This window comes from Lithobates pipiens, unplaced genomic scaffold, assembly GCF_037356315.1.
Source record: "Lithobates pipiens isolate NorthernLeopardFrog02 unplaced genomic scaffold, aLitPip1_a1.2 Scaffold_16, whole genome shotgun sequence".
Taxonomy (NCBI): domain Eukaryota; kingdom Metazoa; phylum Chordata; class Amphibia; order Anura; family Ranidae; genus Lithobates; species Lithobates pipiens.
Window position 1 is genome coordinate 596,452,968 of NW_027507748.1, and position 18,880 is coordinate 596,471,847.

Consider the following 18,880-nt stretch of genomic DNA (forward strand, 5'->3'; position numbering starts at 1 on the left):
GTTCAACATGGCACCTCATGGTGAATGAATTCTCTGAGGATCTGAAAAAAAGAATTGTTGCTCTACATAAAGATGGCCTAGGCTATAAGAAGATTGCTAAGACCCTGAAACTGAGCTGCAGCACAGTGGCCAAGACCATACAGCGGTTTAACAACATACGCTGCACACTGCATCAAATTGGTCTGCATGGCTGTCATCCCAGAAGGAAGTCTCTATTAAAGATGATGCACAAGAAAGCCCGCAAGCAGTTTTGTGAAGCCAAACAAACTAAGGATATGGATTACTGGAACCATATCCTGTGGTCTGATGAGACCAAGATAAACTTATTTGGTTCAGAGAGTGTCAAGCGTGTGTGGCGGCAACCAAGTGAGGAGTACATAGACAAGTGTGTCTTGCCTACAGTCAATCATGGTGGTGGGCGTGTCATGGTCTGGGGCTGCATGAGTGCTTGCTACTGGCACTGGGAAGCTATAGTTCATTTAGGGAACCATGAATGCCAACATGTACTGTGACATACTGAAGCAGAGCATGATCCCCCTCCCTGTGGAGACTGGGCTGCAGGGCAGTATTCCAACATAACAACCCCAAACACACCTCCAAGATGACCACTGCCTTGCTAAAGAAGCTGAGGGTAAAGGTGATGGACTGGCCAAGCATGTCTCCAGACCTAAACCCTATTGAGCATCTGTGGGTCATCCTCAAACAGAAGGTGGAGGAGCGCAAGGTCTTTAACATCCACCAGCTCTGTGATGTCATCATGGAGGAGTAGAAGAGGACTCCAGTGGCAACCTGTGAAGCTCTGGTGAACTCCATGCCAAGAGGGTTAAAGCAGTGCTGGAAAATAATGGTGGCCACACAAAATATTGACAATTTGGACATTTTCACTTAGGGGTGTACTCACATACTTGCCTAAGTATTTGTATTTCTGTCTGTGCTACAGTTGGGTGAAGGCCCGTACAAACACTCTGACTTTTTGACAACAAACATGCAAATTATTATTGTTGTTATACAGGATTTATATAGCGCCGACAGTTTACGCAGCGTTTTACAACATTAGGGCAGACAGTACAATTACAATTCAATATAGGGGGGGGATCAGAGGGCCCTGCTCGTTAGCTTACAATCAAATTAGCTGTTTTAAGGCAACATCCCACCGTGTGTACGTTTTTTTTTTTTTTTTTTTTTTGGGCTATATTCTACAGTTAAAGTGACTGTAAAGTAATATTTTTTTACAAATTTTTTTAAACAAAAATGTCATGTGCAATAGGCTGACTGAACCTTTTCTCCTCGGGTATCCTACCAGGGCTCCTGGCGCCTCCTCTTCTCGTGGTAACCCATAGGAAGCCGTTTCCTACAGGATACCACCTGCGAGCGAGCTCCCAGGTAGCACTGCCTGCATTCATAGACACAGACCTGCCCCCCTGCCGCTCCCTTGTTAAAAGATTTGACTAAACTGATGGCTCCCTCTGCCCCAGCAAAGCCTGCGAGAACAGGGAGAGCTGCTACAGAAGGGCACAGCACTTAATCGAGTAAAGACTCAGGTAAGCATGAGCGAGGATAAGGGGGCAAAGCTGTTATGTAAACATTTTTTTTACCTTAAAGTGGTAGTAAACTTGTTTTAAAAAAAATTCATTAAAATCCTCCTGCAAGGTAATGTTGTAATGTGCTAGTATGTATCGCATACTAGCACATGATGGGAAACTAACCTTAAAACAAAGCCCTCCAGAGGTGACAGGGCTTCCATTTTCACCCGGTCTTCCTTTCTTCCAGGTTCGTGGGCTTCTGTCTTTTGAATGGAGGCGGGAGGCATGCTGGACTCGCTTTTAATGGCACAGGCATTTGAAGGAATGGGCATGGGTATGCCGTTTCTTCAGATCGTATGCGTTGGTGATGTCACCGGTAGCTTCACAAGTAAATATCTCCTAAACTGTACACATTTAAGAGATATCTACTGTACCTATAGGTGAGCGTTATAGGCTTTACCTGTAGATAAAAATCAGCTAAGGGAGTTTACTTCCACTTAAATGAATGGCATGCATTAAGGTAAAATGTGTTTAGGCTTTTGAACCACTCAGCTTTAGAAGACTCGACAGGGACTCTGAATATTGAAGTTGTATATGTATCCTCTAGTGATTTTTAGATGGCATCCATGTATATATACATCAGTTTTAGGATGTGGGAGTCCTTTAAATCTTTGTTTCTACTGGGTTAAGCTCTTTGCCTGGAATTTAACTTTATATTCAGAAAAGGCCCTCACTTCAACCTTGTTGTAGCAAAACTGTGCAGATTTGCCTCTTAAAGTCTTCATGGACAAAAGAAGGGTCTTTCTTTTGTTATCATTTACAGTCTCTTGTCAATTCAAATATAATTTATTTAATTCTCCACCTCTATGCTTAAATAGGCACCAATAGCTGTTTTCTCCTCTAGTGACATTCCTTGTAATTCCTGAAATTGCAATTGATGGTGTTATCAGAATAAGGACTCTTCCCCTAGAATTCATAAAAAGTAGCACAGGCAAATTTTGCAAAAGTGTCTTGCATGTATTCTGAAATTCTCTCTCTCTCTCTCTCTCTCTCTCTCTCTCGTTGGTCTTAAAGTGGTGTTGCCACCAAAAAAATAAAACTACTTAAAATTCTTTAAAAAAATCAAAAAAAAATAATTGGCAAAAAAAATAATTTTTACTCACCTCTAAATACCGGTTGCTAGGGGGTCCCTCGTAGTCTGCCTTCTTCATTGCCCGGGCTGGTGACATCACTTCCCCTCGCGCCGCACATTCACCTGGGACCTGTCATGTGTCCCAGGTGACTGTACGGCGTATCACGGCGCCCTGCGCTGCTCGCGCATGCGCAGTGGGTGCCCGGCTGTGAAGCCACAGCCGGGTGCCCACAGTATGCATGACGGCGCCGCGAGCGGAGCGGGGAGCGAGGGGGGGGCTTCGTTCCCCCGCATCGCTGGACCCTGGGGCAGGTAAGTGTCCGATTATTAAAAGCCAGCAGCTGCAGTATTTGTAGCTGCTGACTTTTAATTTTTTTTTTTTTAGGGGGTACCCCACTTTAATTAGCTTCACTTTTGTAAGATACAAAGTGTCGGTTTTTTATTTGACACATTCATTGCACCACAATGTAAAAGTGGCACATTTTAGAACTACCTGAATTTTTTTGCTCAAGTTGCTGTCAGAATTAAGTGTCGCATATGCTTCATTATTTTCGCACAATAAACTAATACAAGGGATTAAAGTCAGAAAAGGGCACAGCGGATTTGTTTGTTTTTTTTGAATCGGTATCGCCTTTTTTTTTTATGTAAAGGGTAAACTTATATGTACTGTATTTATTGGCGTATAACACTCACTTTTTCACCATGAAAATTGGGCGCAAATAGCGTGTGCACATTATACGCCAATATTACAATTTTTAGCTGCCTCAGAGGGGACAGGGCGGGGGGCGGGATGAGCGCCGTCAGATTACATACACTGAGAACCTCCCTTTTACTTGGCGGCCTCTGTAATAGGAAGTCCCGTCTTCTGGGCCACCAATGGACCACTGTTTTGTCTATCATAGGAGATTCTCATTCTATGCAATCTGTTGGCGCTCATCCCGCCCCCCTCTCTGTCCCCTCTAGGCTGCAGATGGACATTGATCAGACTGCATTGATGGCAATGATGAGGCTGCATTGATGGCACTTGTTAGGCTGCAGATGGGCATTGACCTTTATTTTGTTTCAAAGTTCCTTATTTACAATATATATATTTTTTTCCTGAAACTTCCCTCTTAAAATGAATGTGCGTGTTATACACCGATAAATAGGGTAATCACTTTCTTGTTGTATGTGTTTGTTCCCATATTTGCGCTCTCGTGATTCTTTATAGGGCCAATTACCATATTTATATAGTTTTTTTTTTCTTTAGGACCTTCTGATGGACATTTACAGGAGTATTGGAGAACCAGACAGTTTGTATGGATGTGGTGGAGGGAAGATGCTTCACCCACTCGCCAGGTAACCTTGGCCATTAATGCTGAGAGAAATATGTAAGCTAACATTGCTCACTTTGCCTTGCTGTCCTGATCCTCTCTCTCATGGTACTTCCTGATTCACTGAATTTTACTCATCCAGATATTACTTTGACCTCACTTGTTTCATGCTTTTCCTGGATAGGTGAATCAGAATGTACTAAAGTAAGAGATTTAGCATGACCAGCGGCAAACTAGTATTTACGGAAAGAAGACCGCATTAACCACCTCCATGTTTCTCTCTCTGCACATGTTTAATTTCAAGCTAAACAGGCAATACACAGATGACATACATAAATTATTGCTAATTTACCTGAAAGAGTATTTGTAGTTCTGTGCATGCAGTCCAAAGGTTTACACAGCTCTGCCACACAGCACAATCTTTTCTAGCAGGTGAAGGGCCTGATTTTGCTATGCAGGTTTTCTCCAGTGACCGTTTCCAACAGTAAAAGCAGAAGGAGCACACTAATCCCTGTCACTCTTCTCTTTCCTGGTGTCAGCATGCTCCTTGTTTTGCATCACACTTAATTAATTAGTTTGTTGTGCCCTGTCCATCTTTTATTGTACAAGGACTGGAGGAGGCTCACAACCAAACTAGGTATGAACTCAGGTACTTACACTGCCTGCTTCAAAAGTTAAATACATTTAATGAATTATTGAATAAGCTGCAAAACATTTTTTGTGTCTGTTGCATCTACCTGGAGTTCTAATAAATGTTTTATTTTCATGTTAAATTTGTGGTTATCTAAATGTATTTACCCTTGGTTATTGCTTAATTGTACTGTACACAACTTGCCACAAAATGATTCACTTTAAGGGCATTGCAGATGACAATGGAGCACTCTTTGCATACTGTCACCAGTCAGTATCACTGATCACCACCACACCAGTTATATGATAGAGCTGTGCTGCACTGGTGACAGTATGTTTAAAAAAAAAAAAAATTGTGAAAGAAAAAAAAATGTATTTCAAAAAAATTGTCACAAAATATTACATTAAAAAAAACCCGCCAAACTTCTTACTAAATACCTCAGACTGTCTACTTTCCAAAAATTGGTAATTTTAGGGGAATTTGTACTGTCCTGGCATTTCAAGGGCCTCAAGAAATAAGATAGGCCTTCCATACATCAGGCCTAATCAATTTTCAAATATATATATACACCATATTTTGTAGACTCTATAACTTTTATACAAACCAATTAATATTACATAGTTAGGTTGAAATAAGACACATGTCCACCTATTTCAACCAAAAAAAATACAATCCCATATATATACAATGCTTCACCCACAGTTGATCCAGAGTAAGGCGAAAAAACCCCAGAAAAGTATGATGCAATTTGCTACAGCAGGGGAAAAATTTCCCAAAGCAATCGGATTTTCCCCGGATCAAATTTACCTATAAATGTCAGTACCCAATTATATTACATACATTTAGGAAAGAATCCAGGCCTTTTTTAAAGCAGTCTACTGAGCTGTCTAGAACCACCTCCGGAGTGAGTCTATTCCACATTTTCACAGCTCTTACTGTGAAGAAACCTTTTCGTACTTGGATATAGAGAAAATTGAGTACTGTTCATGATACTTTTTTTATTTGCACTAACATACAAACAGTACTCAATTTTCTCTGTTGCAATTGCACTAATACGGCTACAATCACTTCAAGTACATGGAGAGGAAATCTTTTTTCCTCTAGATGTAAAGAGTGCCCCTTTATCCACTATGATGACCTTATGTGGATAACTCAACACCAAGTTCACTATATAGACCATTTATTTATTTGTACATGAGCTCCTCCATGCCTCTTATCGGTTTGTTTGCCCTTCTCTGCACTTTCTCCAGTTCCCTGATATCCTTTTTGAGAACTGGTGCCCAAAACTGAACTGTATATTCCAGATGAGGTCTTACTAATGATTTGAACAGGGGCAAAATGATATATCGCTCTCTGGAGTCCACACCTCTCTTAATACAAGAAAGGACTTTGCTCGCTTTGGAAAACACATCTTGGCATTGCTTGAGATTGAGTTTATAATCTACCAAAACCCCCAGATCCTTCTCCACTATGGATTCCCCCAGTTGTACTCCCCCTAATATGTATGATGCTTGCATATTCTTAGCCCCCAAGCGCATAACTTTACATTTATCAACATTAAACCTCATTTTTTCACTTAGTTGCCTAATTAGACAGTGCATTGAGATCAACTTGTAAATTGGAGGCATCCTATAAGGACGTTATTCCACTGCATAGCTTGGTGTCATCTGCAAAGACTGAAATTGTACTTTTAATCCCAGACCCTATATCATTTATGAACATATTAAAAAGTAAGGGTCCCAACACTGAACCTTGGAGTACACCACTGATAACCTTAGACCATTCAGATTAAGAATAATTAACCACTACTCTCTGAATTCGTTTTTTTTTTAGCCAGTTTTCTATCCCTTTACAAATTCATCTTTTCAAGCCTGTAGATGTTGCACATGAGCCGTGTGTGGAGAACTGTGTCAAATGCTTTTGCAAAATCCAAGTATACCACATCCACAGCCACTCCTCTGTCCAAGATTTTACTTGCCTCCTCATAAGAAATCAGGCTTGTTTGACAACTTCTGTCTTTCATGAATCCATGCTGTCTGTTGCTTAAAATATTTTTTTCCAACACAAACTCATCTATGTGGTCTTTTATTAATCTCTCCAGTATCTTCCCAACTATAGAAATTAAACTAACAGATCTATAGTTACTTGGTAAAGACTTTGATCCCTTTTTAATTATGGGCACCACATTGGCCCTACGCCAATCCAGTTGTACCATTCAAGTCATTAACGAGTCCCTAAAAATTAGAAACCATTGCTTTGAAATGACAGAGCTCAGTTTTAGGATCTGTGGGTGGATGCCATCTAGTCCAGATGCTTTATCCACCTTTATTCTGTTTAAATATTTATGGACCATATCACTTTTGAGCCATTGTGGATCATTTGGGGCTTTGTCAATACCATTATGGACATGAGCTCCCCCATGCTCCTTTGTATACACAAAGCTGAAAGTATTTAATAAATGTGCCTTCTCTTTGTCCCCAGCCACCCACTCTAGATTATTTTGTAAAGGGCCTACATGCTCAGACCTGACCTTTTTACTATTAATATATTTGAAGAATTTGTCCTACAACCTTTTGCAATCTGTTGTTCGTTTTTAATTTTTGCATCCTTGATTTCCTTTTTACCAATTCTGTCTTCTTTGTAGCATTTAGTGTTGAAAATATATTTATTAACATTTTTATAGAAAAAAGACAGTGAACAACATGAGATGAACAAAATCAGTAGAAGGCCATAAGTTCACATATTCAAGTCTTTGTAGCATTTAAACGATTATAGTGTTCCTTAATTTTTTGTTTTTTCAAAGTTATTTTCTTATTATCTATAGCCATTTTAACTTTGGCCGTGAGCCGCATTGGTTTTATTTTTAGCCTTTTAAACTTATTGCCCAAGGGAATGTACATTGCAGTGAGTTCCCATAGAGTCTTTTTGAATTATTCCCATTTGTGTTCTGTGTCCATTGATGCCAATATACCCTCCCAGTCTAAGCCTTGGAGAGCAGCCCTCATCCTTGGAAAATTCGCTCTCTTAAAGTTAAATGTTTTTATCTCATCCCGTATGTGTTTGTTGCTTACAGCTAACATTAAATGAAAGCATGTTATGGTCACTGTTACCCAGATGTTTTTATACGAATATTGGTAATAAGCTCTGCATGGTTTGAGATCACCAGGTCCAGCAGAGTGTCGTTTCTGGTCGGGGCCTCAATAAACTGGACCATAAAATTGTTTTGTAATGGGTTTGTACATTTTTGCCCTTTAACTGTCCCAGCAGTGCCATTACTCCAGTCAATTTCTGGATAGTTAAAATCCCCCATTATTATCACTATTACAGCCCTTTCCATCTGTGCAATGAGCTGAGTCTCCACCTCCTTGTTAACACTGGGAGGTCTATAACAACCTTTAATGAACCTTTGTAGTACGCACATCCATGTACGGTTCCACCCATAATGCTTTAGACTCATCACACTCTGCATCAACTAGGTCCTCTTTCACACTCACTTTGAGATCATTTCTCACATACAGACAGACACAACCACCCCTCTGTTTTACCCTGTCTTTCTGAAAAAGATCTTAGCCAGGAATATTAATAGCCCAGTCATGAAAAGAATGAAGCCAAGATTCAGCAATATCAATTAGATCATAGTTCTGCAGGTGTCCCAGAGCTTCCAACTCACCTATACACTTATTGGGATTTTTTACCAAATACATGTAGCAGAAAACAAGTAGGTCTAAATTTATCAAGAAATTTGATTTTATTCAATACGTTTTATAACCAAGAGTAGAAAATATTGTATTGTATAGCGCAAAAAAAAAAAAAAAAAAGTGGTGATCAAATACCACCAAAAGAAAGCTCTAGTTGTGTGAAAAAAATTATATAAATTTGGGTACAGTGTTGCATGACCGAGCAATTGGAAGGTAAAGTAGCTCTGAATAGCAAAAAAAAAAATGGTCTAGTCATTGAAGGGGGTAAAACCTTCCGGAGGTGAAGTGGTTAATATGTAAGCAGCATATTAGATTGTTAATCCAGGGGTTATTAATTTGCCTTGGGTTATAAGGAAAGATTATTTTTCATCTTGGTTGACAGTCGTGACTTTTTTCAACCTGCATTGCTACATGGCCATGGCCCAAGAGAATCCTTGTTCCATAGATGCAACAGGAAACAAGAGTGGAAATATTCTTTTAGACAATTGTTCCCTTTGCAAGATTTCACCTCTATTGGTATTCTGGTGACAACTCAAAATTTTGTATTTTACCTCACATTCAGTCTCGGTGATCAGGTCCCCAGAATAAATAGAAAAGGTGAATTTCCCTAGGTGGTACACAGACCTCAGAATAACATGACAAGATGGCTAACCGTCGAAAACAAAACAAAAAAAACACAATTGGGGTTTAGATACATGCTGTATTCCTGACACCAACAAACTTATTACATCTTCTAATTATTGAATTGCTACATATCTACTGTTACTAGTGAAAAATATGGTTAAATGTACATTTTTATTTGTTGTATCAGAATTCGAACATATGAGCATGAAGCCATGTGGGGAAAAGCCCTTGTAACTTATGACCTGGAAACCAGTCTTCCTTCTGCTACTCGCCAGGCTGGAATCATGCAGGTATGTCTTTTGGCTTGATAAATTTTTTTTTTTGTTAAAAATTGACAATAGGGAACAGTGTCAAGTTTGAAAACAATAGGCAGATATGGGTTATTTGGTGAATCCATAAATACACCTTTTATATGTGAATACAGCTGTTCTTAAATTGCAAAACTCTAGTTTTGTACACTCACTGATTTCTGTTTGAGTAGCCATATTGGATGCCCCATATTGAATTATGTACATAGATTTTAAGAGTTTGACAAAAAAATAAAAAATAACGGCTCAGAAGGTGGGAACGGCACACCTCAAAGCAAAACACAAATAAAGAATAAATGAACGCAGGTCTGTATTTATTCATACATCATTAAATATATATTTTTAAATGCAAGCAGTACTTAAATTTGAGTTTGTATTCCCCCATTGATGTTTATTGTACAGGTTAAAATAGGAAAAGCCAGCAGGAGGCGTCATTCACTAATAACTGACAAATTTATTGCAGGCTTTACAAAACTTTGGTTTGAGTCACATGTTGTCCACCTACCTGCGAGGCCTTGAGCATGAGAATGAGGACTGGTCTTCTGAGCTCCAGGAGATTCGTTTCCAGGCAGCCTGGAGGAACATGCAATGGGACCAGAGCCCATCCTACAAGTAAGCCTTGACTTTCAGAATGACTTAAGATGACTTTGTATTTACTTTCTCATCTGTGTTTTATATGTTTATAATTTTTTTTTTTTTTTTTTTTTAAGAGGTGACGTGGCTGGGCCAGGCTATCATGGATCTCTCTACCGTGCTATACAGTCTCTAAGGGACAAAGAATTCTCCACTTTTCGTGACCATATTAAGTATGCCAGGCAAGTAGTAGTGTACCTCACATCCCATTGCTGGTAGCAATGAGGTCAAGCGGGGCTCTAGTTGGACTTCATGCTACTTTAGTTACACATGTGTGACACGGCCCTTCCATGCACACTTCCCTTATTCCAAAGTGGTACATGATGATTTAAAATTTATGCATAGCAAAACTTTTTTTTTTTTTTTTAAAGTAGTGTTGAGAAGGATTAAAGCCCCTGCCAGACAATTGTTTGCTGTCCGTGTCCCAAGGGGTGGGTTCTAGCTTTTCCCTAAAAAGCCTCATTTCCATCTACGTTATTAATTGGAGAGTTCCCCTCACTTCCTGTCCAATAAAACTTTGTCAGCAAGATAGAAATGAAGGGATATCTTGGATAGCAGTAAAGACCAAAAGAGTTTCTAGTCTTTCGTCTTTATCTGAAATAAAAAAAAAAAAAAAGCAATTGTAAGCATATTACAGGAATGTAGTATTACAGTAATATTAAGTTAATTTAGGGGTCTTCAAACTATGGCCCTCCAGTTGTTCAGGAACTACAATTCTCATCATGCCTAGTCATGTCTGTGAATATCAGCATTTTACAATGTCTCATGGGATGTGTAGTTCCGCAAAAGCTGGAGGGCTGTAGTTTGAAGATTCCTGCTGTAATTGAACAAATATAATTGACATATTGCCATTATACTGTACATACCAACAACAAAAAAAGAAAAACCCTCAGATGGCGACATCAATAAAATTACAGTTTTGAATATCGGCAAAGAAAGACATTGAGGTATTCATTGTAAAGGGAGGTAAGTAGATATCAGCAAAGCTAGCTTCTATTAGGTCCAAACAACGCACCATGGTGTAAAAAGCTTGATATTTATTTGTATAAATGCCTATTTTTCTCTGTGAATTTGTAAATTCCTTTAGTTATTTATTTTTCATCTCTAGGGCTTTTGTAGTAACTTCTTTTCTCTTCTATTTAAGTGGTAGTAAACTCCGCTATCTTACTTTTACCTACATGTAAGTCTATAATAAGCCTACCTGAAGGTATCTCCTAAACATGCACCGTTTGAGATATTTGTGTGTTTTGCTGCTGGTGACGTCACCTGTGCACTGCACTCTGAGAGCATCGAGAATGCGCTGTCAATCCAGAGCTCTGTGTCGCAACTGTGACTCCTGTGCATATGCACAGGAGTGACATCATTGCAGCTTGGTCATTCAAACACCCGCAGCCCACGAACCAAAAAGGAAGACTGGGTGAAGATGGAAGACCTGTCAGCAGTGCCAGTGCACTGCTGGAGGGCTTTGTTTTAGAGGGAAGTCTTTCATAATGTGCTAGTATGCCCTGCATTCCTGTGCTTCCGTGTCAGTGGAAGAGAAAGGAAGTAAGATTTTATCCCTTTCTTGGAGTCCTTTGAGGGTGGCAGGTGCCACCCCTCTGTGTATATAATCATGCTCTAGGTACTACTTTACTATAAAACTGAGGCATGCTGGTAGTAGGAGGGTTTTTTTCTGGCTAGCCCCCAATTTTTATTTTTATTTTAATTTTTTGCCATTGTCCCGTTTTTCTGTAGACAGTTGTATTACCCAAAGGTGAAAAATGTACTATGTCCCTCAACTGACTTCAAAAAAAGGATTTTACTTTATTTTACCTGCGTACAAAAAATCCTTCTTTTGTCAGCAAGGGGTGTTTGAAGGATATATTTTTATATATTTTTTTTAGGTTCATTTTAATTAATCATTCATTCTGCAGTAAGGGCATTTTTAGGATGACAGCAATCAGAACACCTGCAAATTATTGTTTGTAATTTATGTATTCTCTGTCTGTAGAGTTAAGGAAGTGGAAGAGCTGTGCAAAGGCAGCTTGGAGTCTGTATACTCTCTGTATCCCACACTGTGTAGGCTCCAAGCTATTGGAGAGCTAGAGAACGCTGGGCAGATGTTCTCCAGGTATGTCTCAGGCCAACTTCTTGTTTTAAGATCAACCGCTTTTTAATGTGCAGTTTTAAAGCCCAACTTGGGACAAAAAAAAAGTTTTTCCTTCCAATGGGACTATTTTAGGTGTTCCTGTGCCTAGACTATTATGAATGAAAAAATATTTTCATATTCTTAAAAGCGGTGTCCACTTTCAAATGTGTTTGTTGTTTTACCTAGGTAATAGTGCAGTTATATCTACTCTGTCATTTGTTTGCTTAATCTTGTAATGGTGGGCTTACATGTTTTGGCTATAGTTTGTGGTGCCATGGCTGAGCAACTCCGATATGTCCATGCAATCATTCACCTAGCTTGACCCTATTTGTTAAAGGGAAAGGAAACTTCTTGTTCCAGTTCAGTGTCCAGTGCAAGGCTTGCCATTTCCTCCATGTCCTATCACATATTTTGGAGTGTTAATTTAATGAAACAGTAAACTTTCTGTTAATTGTTCTACCTGTTTTTGTATCTGGGTTGTATCGAATTACTAGCTCTCGCCTGCACAAGCACTACACTGAGAGCCAGGAATTGTGGGAAATGTTGTTTTTTTCACAGTAATTGTCTATTATTAGACTACAGACAGAGGTCATGCATTAACCTGCACAGGGCTCATGTTTGGACACCAGGATGCAAAGATGTATTCCACTATAGGCTGTCCACAGAGGGCTAGAAATGACGCCATGAAACTACATGATTAATGTTTATAATTTGCAGATAAACCCCAAGGTGCAGGTAGGAAGGTTTATAATGCCTTTAACAAACAGTAAAGGAGCTTTAAAACAAGCCATACCTGATATTTCTAGTTAAGTGTATTTTTGAAGTAAATCACCCTCGTAGATCCTTGAAGATCTCAACAAAGGCTCTAAAGTCAGATAAGTCTATATTTTTTAACAGCTTGTTAATGGCTGCTGTGTTTACATTGGATGCTACTCTCCATAGAAAGCAATACAAATTTTAAGCTGTACAAACTTTGCTTTTATACAGTTTTCTAAAATTTGTTAAAGTTATTAAAATCTTAACACGTGTAGGGACACTATAAATACTGGCTGAAATTTTATGACGATGCAGTTAGATATTTTAGTATATATTTAAAGAATTACCATCAGATTCCCTGACAGTCAATAATAGCTTTGTGTGTATTGGTTTGTTTTATGGTTAGATACCATATTTTCATATTGTTTTTCGTATTCAGTCTTTTTTTAAAACCAGATTTGCAATCAGATTAAAACTGTATTAGTGTGAATATGCAGATACACGTTATCGGTTTTTCCCCTCTGATTAATGGCTATACCACCACATCTTTGCTTTTGGGTATTTCTAGTGAAGGGTAATGTTAATGCTACAGGATACAAAGACATTTAGTAGACAATTGTGCACTTTTATCCCCCATGTGCACAAAGCCAGGTTCATGAAGACATGGTTTGTAAGTTTTGTGTAGGGAAATTTGAGTGGCCTGCACAGAGCCTTGGCCTCAATGCTATTGAACACCTTTGGCATGAATTGGAATGCCGATTGTTAGCCAGATCTTCTCATCTATCATCAGTAGCTGACATCACAAATTTTTCTTTGGCAATCTCCCACAAACGCACTCCAAAATCTTGTGAAAAGCCTTTTCAAAAGGGTTGAGGCTATTACAAACACAAAGTGGTTCAACTCAGTATCGATGCCCATTGTTTTGCAAAGTAATGTCCTACAAGTTTATACAGATTTGATGGTCAGGCGCTCACATAACTTTGCCCATATAGTGGCTAGTACACGCTTTAGTCTGAGGTGAGATCATTTAGAAGTTGGGCCCCCTCTCCTCCTTTCTTTGCCACCGGGCCGTTCAGAAAGCGCGCTTCACGCATGCACAGTAGGGAACCGGCTGTGAAGCCACAAGGCTTCACTGCTGGTCTCCTTTACAGACAATGGCTGCAGCAGCACCCATGGGCCGATGGAAACACCAATTGGAGTGCCCACATTGCTGGTTACCAGGGCAGGTAAGTTTCCTAATATCAAAAGTCAGCAGCAGGTACAGTATGTGTAGCTGCTGACTTTTAATTGTATTTTTTGTGGGGGGGGGGACTCCACTTTAAGTCCAACCACATTTAATTATATCTAAACATGTATCTTTTGTAGTAACAATGTATTTGTAATGTGTTGTCATTACTTAATTTCAGATCAGTTACTGAGCTTCAGTTAAATGACATGTACACAAAATGGGAGCAGCAGTCCCAGATTCTTAAAGACAGTGACTTTGGCTTCCAGGAGCCAGCCTTGACTCTGCGTTCTGTCATTCTGGAGACGATGCTGGAGAAGAATGGCCCCAATCAGAATGCCCTTAAGCCTATTTTTACAAGGCACTTGGTACATTTATCTCAAACTGCCAGAACTGCCTCCAACACACAGGTACAGTATGTGTGCTGAAATCTTCCGGAACATAAAGGTCTCCTGCCCACATTTGCTAATATGATTGCATTGGCACTGCAGACAGACAGCTAAATATATGGATGACATTTGTATTGGAACTGTTTTCTCTCTCTCCAAAAGATTTGTAAAATACATGTAGCAGTGCACACTTTCTTCTTTATTTTCTGTGGCCAGTAATGAATTAGAACACACAGTGGATGTCCATTTAGAGCTTTCTAATACCTTTAAGCACACCTCTGTCTTTTTTTGTATCACTTTACTGAGAAAACAGAACCACTAACCTCAAACCCAATTTTGTATGATGGCTCAGTATACCAACATATTTAAAGCAGATCTATGGTCACAGCCTACGTTTTCATTTTTTAACATCAGCATTGTAATGACAATACAGACAAAAGATATTTTGAAAATCCAATATGAGTTTATTAGAAAAATGTATTGCTGTCCGTCTGCTGACCATCTCTTTCTACAACTTTCTGGATTCCCTGCATGCTCTGCAACTTCTCATCTGCTGTTTACTTTCGTTTTCTAAGGACTACATAGCCCATAGTACCTTGCTGCCTGCAGGCTGTCATCCTGTACTGACTCTGCCTCCTGAAACTCTGCAATTTAGAAGGCAGGCTCTGTGAATTCATTGGCACAGCATTCCCTTCTCACAGGGCATAGTGAATATGTGTCACAGAATTCCAGGAAGTAAATGTGTGTGGATCTTAACAAAGTAAGTTTATCAGCGTCAAGATTGTTCAGAGTAATAAGAGTAGGCTAGGAATAAGTATAATGTGGAAATGGATATATGGTTTTGCATTTAGACCATAGATACGCTTCAAAGTACGTTTAAACTTTTACTGGATGACGTTAAGATTGTTGAAGAACTGAGAATCATAAACACTGTCTTCACTTTTTTATCATTTTTATTTGCATCTCGGTGCAGCTAATCTCTTCCATCCTATTTCAGCCACTTCCTGTCTACAGGATCTAGGTCACTTGCACAACATAGTTCAGGACAGGCTTCTTCCTAGTGAGAACTGTGGGCCATGTTTGTGCAACGTGAGTTAGCTCAGGCACCTCCAGTCCCCATCAGACGTACACAGGAAAGAGTGACAACACAGCAACAAAGTTGGGAGTCGGTTGTCACCCTTAACAGGAAGTGCCTGACCAAACAGTAAATTAACAAAGACATTAAGTTTTATGGTCAGCACAATTAGCAAGTATGATATTCCAGTATAAAATAGCATCAAAAGAAAAGCGGGCTATTCTCAAATTTTCTACTGGATCAACATGATCACAACTACAGAATAAGAGTCCAAAGAAGGGCAACAAAATTAATAAGGGAACTGGAGGACCTCAATTATAAGGAACGTCTGCACCCAAAAAACGTATTCTCCCTGGAAAAGAGATGCTTGAGAGGGGATATGATAGCAATATACAAATACCTCAATGGTGATCCCAGCGCAGGTAGTAAACTATTCAGTCTCAGGGAGTGTAAGAGGACACTGGGTCACTCAATGAAATTGGAGGAGAAGCAGTTTAAGCTTAAGCTGCATAGGGGGTTTTTCACTGTCAGGGTGGTAAGGATGTTGAACTCCCTTCCACAATTGGTGGTGCCAACAGGAAGTATTGATCGTTTTTAAAAAAAAACTCTTGGATGTGCATCTTAGTGAACACAATATACAGGAATTTGGGATATTATTTTTGACAAATGAGTGCACACACACACATCCACGCAGGTTGAACTGGATGAACTAATGTCTTTAGTCAACCTTGCCTACTATGTAAAATGCAGATAAATTAATAAACAAAGCTAATGTTTCCAGAACGCACAGGCAAAAACAGCATGCTGTATATAAGGGCAGTCTACTTTCTGTTTTTTGAGTAAAAGGGATCGTCCGAAATCAGAACATAAATAATTACATTTTGAATCTTTGGTGTTAACAAAGACGTTGACTGGAAAATACTAGTCTGAAGAGCGGTGTATACAGCAAGCATTTACATGGCTTTCAGCAAGCTTCAGGCAGGTTTGTGACAGTTTTTAGAGACCATTTAGGGTCTAGTAGTGTGACATTTAGAGGAACTAGTGAGAGTTGTGTGGGACCTTGGAGGTCAGCACTTCCAGAAGTGTCGTTTTCCCAGCAAACTTCAGAGGACCAGTTCTCTGCAACAAAGCAACATTGAGTGGCGTAGTTGGATTCAGAGGTTGGTATTTAAAAAAAATAAATAAAAAATTCCTGCAAATTTGCCCTTTGCTAAAAGTGTTTTTAGCATAAAGGGTGTGCTGGCTGTTACTTTACACCCACTGCAAACAGACATTCTAGCAAGCATTGAATATTGCTTGCTGAAAGTTTACTAAAATAGCTTGTTTAAAGCAAACTTTGCTTTGCCTTTTCAGAGATAAATTCATTGCTTTTCAGGGACGTGTTTACAAGCTGAAGCCTCTGGGAGGTGAGCCTTAAGCCTAGTACACACAGGTCGAATGTCAGATGGCAACAACCGGTTCAATAAAAACCAGCCAACATTTGGCCTGTGTGTATGGTAGCCAGTCAACTGGCTCCCGATCAGCGCTCTCAGCCAATGGCTGTCCCCCTGTCAGAACACAATAGAACAGCAGGGAAAATCCCTGTACTAACATTGAATTGTTAGTACAGTGGCTCCGATCAAAGCTTTCAGTTTTATTTTCATTCAACCTGCTGGGTTAAACAAAAAAGAACTAGTGGTGTGTACTAGGCTTTAAAGCAGCCATAGGTGGTTGCAGGAAAGAAAATCACTTTATTCCCTCATTAACCACTTGAGGACCGCCGTATTGCCATTGTACGTCAGCACAATGGCACAGGCAGGCACAATCACGTACATCTACGTGATTGCCTTCCAGCGGGTGGGGGGTCCGATCGGACCCCCTCCCGCTGTTTACGGCGGTCCGATTCGGTCCAGGAGCGCTCCGTGATGAGGGGATGGCCGTTGGTTTTCGGCCACCCCCTCTGGATCGCTCCTGGCCAATGAGAAGCTTCCTCCCCTGTGTATTGTTTACACAGGAAGGAGGAAGTGATGTCATTCTCCTCGGGGCGGTCTTTTTGACCGGACTACGAGGAGAAGAGTAAAAGTAAGTGTGCACCAACACTACACTGACATGTAGGTACACACAGGCACACAAACCCCCCCCGATCGCCCCCCGATCCCCCCCCGCCCCCCCTCCCCCCCCAGTCACAGTGTCACTGATTGCATTGATCATTTCTTTACTGATCAATGCATTCAGTGTCAGTTGTGACAGTAAAAACTGTCAGGACAGTTAGTGTTAGGTCCAGGGTAGCCCCCTATCACCCCCCAATAAAGATTTAACCCCCTGATTGCCCCTAGAGTTAACCCTTTCACCCCCTTTTGCCAGTGTCACTAAGCGATCATTTTTCTGATCGCTGCATGTGTCGCTAGTGTCGCTAGGTAGCTAGTTATTTTTTTAGGTTCACCGCCAGGTTTTTATATCGCTAGGTACCCCGATATACTACCCAATAATGTTTTTAACCCCCTGATTGCCGCTAGTTAACCCTTTCACCCCCTTTTGCCAGTGTCACTAAGCGATCGTTTTTCTGATCGCTGCATTAGTGTCGCTACAGTCGCTAGGTAGCTAGTTATTTTTTTAGGTTCACCGCCAGGTTTTTATAGCGCTAGGTACCCCGATATACTACCCAATAATGGTTTTAACCCCCTGATTTCCGCTAGTTAACCCTTTCACCCCCTTTTGCCAGTGTCACTAAGCAAAAATTTTTCTGAACGCTGCATCAGTGTCGCTAGTGTCGCTAGGTAGCTAGTTATTTTTTTAGGTTCACCGCCAGGTTTTTATAGCGCTAGGTACCCCGATATACTACCCAATAATGGTTTTAACCCCCTGATTGCTGCTAGTTAACCCTTTCACCCCCTTTCACCAGCGATCACAGTATAAGTGTCACTGGTGACGCTGGTTAGCCAGTTAGTTATTTAGGTTCCCCGTCAGGTTTTTATATAGCGCCAGGGACCCCCATATACTACCTAATAAAAATGTGAACCCCCTGATTGCCCCTAGTTAACCCTTTCACCACTGATCACCGTATAAGTGTTACGGGTGACTCTGGTTAGTTTGTTTTTTATAGCATTTTATATTCAAATCCGGAAGGCAGTGCTTGGTTTTCGGGGTCCCGTACGTGGCTAGGCTCCCAAAAAGTCCCCCACATGTGGTATCCCCGTACTCGGGAGAAGCAGCAGAATTTATTTTGGGGTGTAATTTGACTTCTGCCCATAGCATGTGTGAGCAATATATCATTTAGTGACAACTTGGTGCAAAAAAAAAAAAGTTTGTAATATTCCCGCAACTTGTGGCAAAATATTCCATGGACTCAACATGCCTCTCAGTAAATAGCTTGGGGTGTCTACTTTCCAAAATGGGGTCATTTTGGGGGGTTTTGTGCTATTTTGGCATTTTATGGCCTTCGAAACTGTGATAGGTAGTGAGGAGT

At 40.2% G+C, this 18,880-nt stretch overlaps 1 protein-coding gene across 1 annotated transcript in view; it reads left to right on the forward strand.

Moving 5' to 3' along the window:
* ATM (ATM serine/threonine kinase) overlaps positions 1 to 18,880 on the forward strand; it is a 299,675-nt gene that overhangs the window by 188,153 nt on the left and 92,642 nt on the right. The window contains exons 41-46 of the mRNA XM_077483959.1: positions 3,905 to 3,993; positions 9,109 to 9,211; positions 9,693 to 9,841; positions 9,940 to 10,044; positions 11,853 to 11,972; positions 14,153 to 14,381. Coding sequence (XP_077340085.1) covers positions 3,905 to 3,993; positions 9,109 to 9,211; positions 9,693 to 9,841; positions 9,940 to 10,044; positions 11,853 to 11,972; positions 14,153 to 14,381 — 795 coding nt within the window. The remainder of the gene's footprint in view (positions 1 to 3,904; positions 3,994 to 9,108; positions 9,212 to 9,692; positions 9,842 to 9,939; positions 10,045 to 11,852; positions 11,973 to 14,152; positions 14,382 to 18,880) is intronic.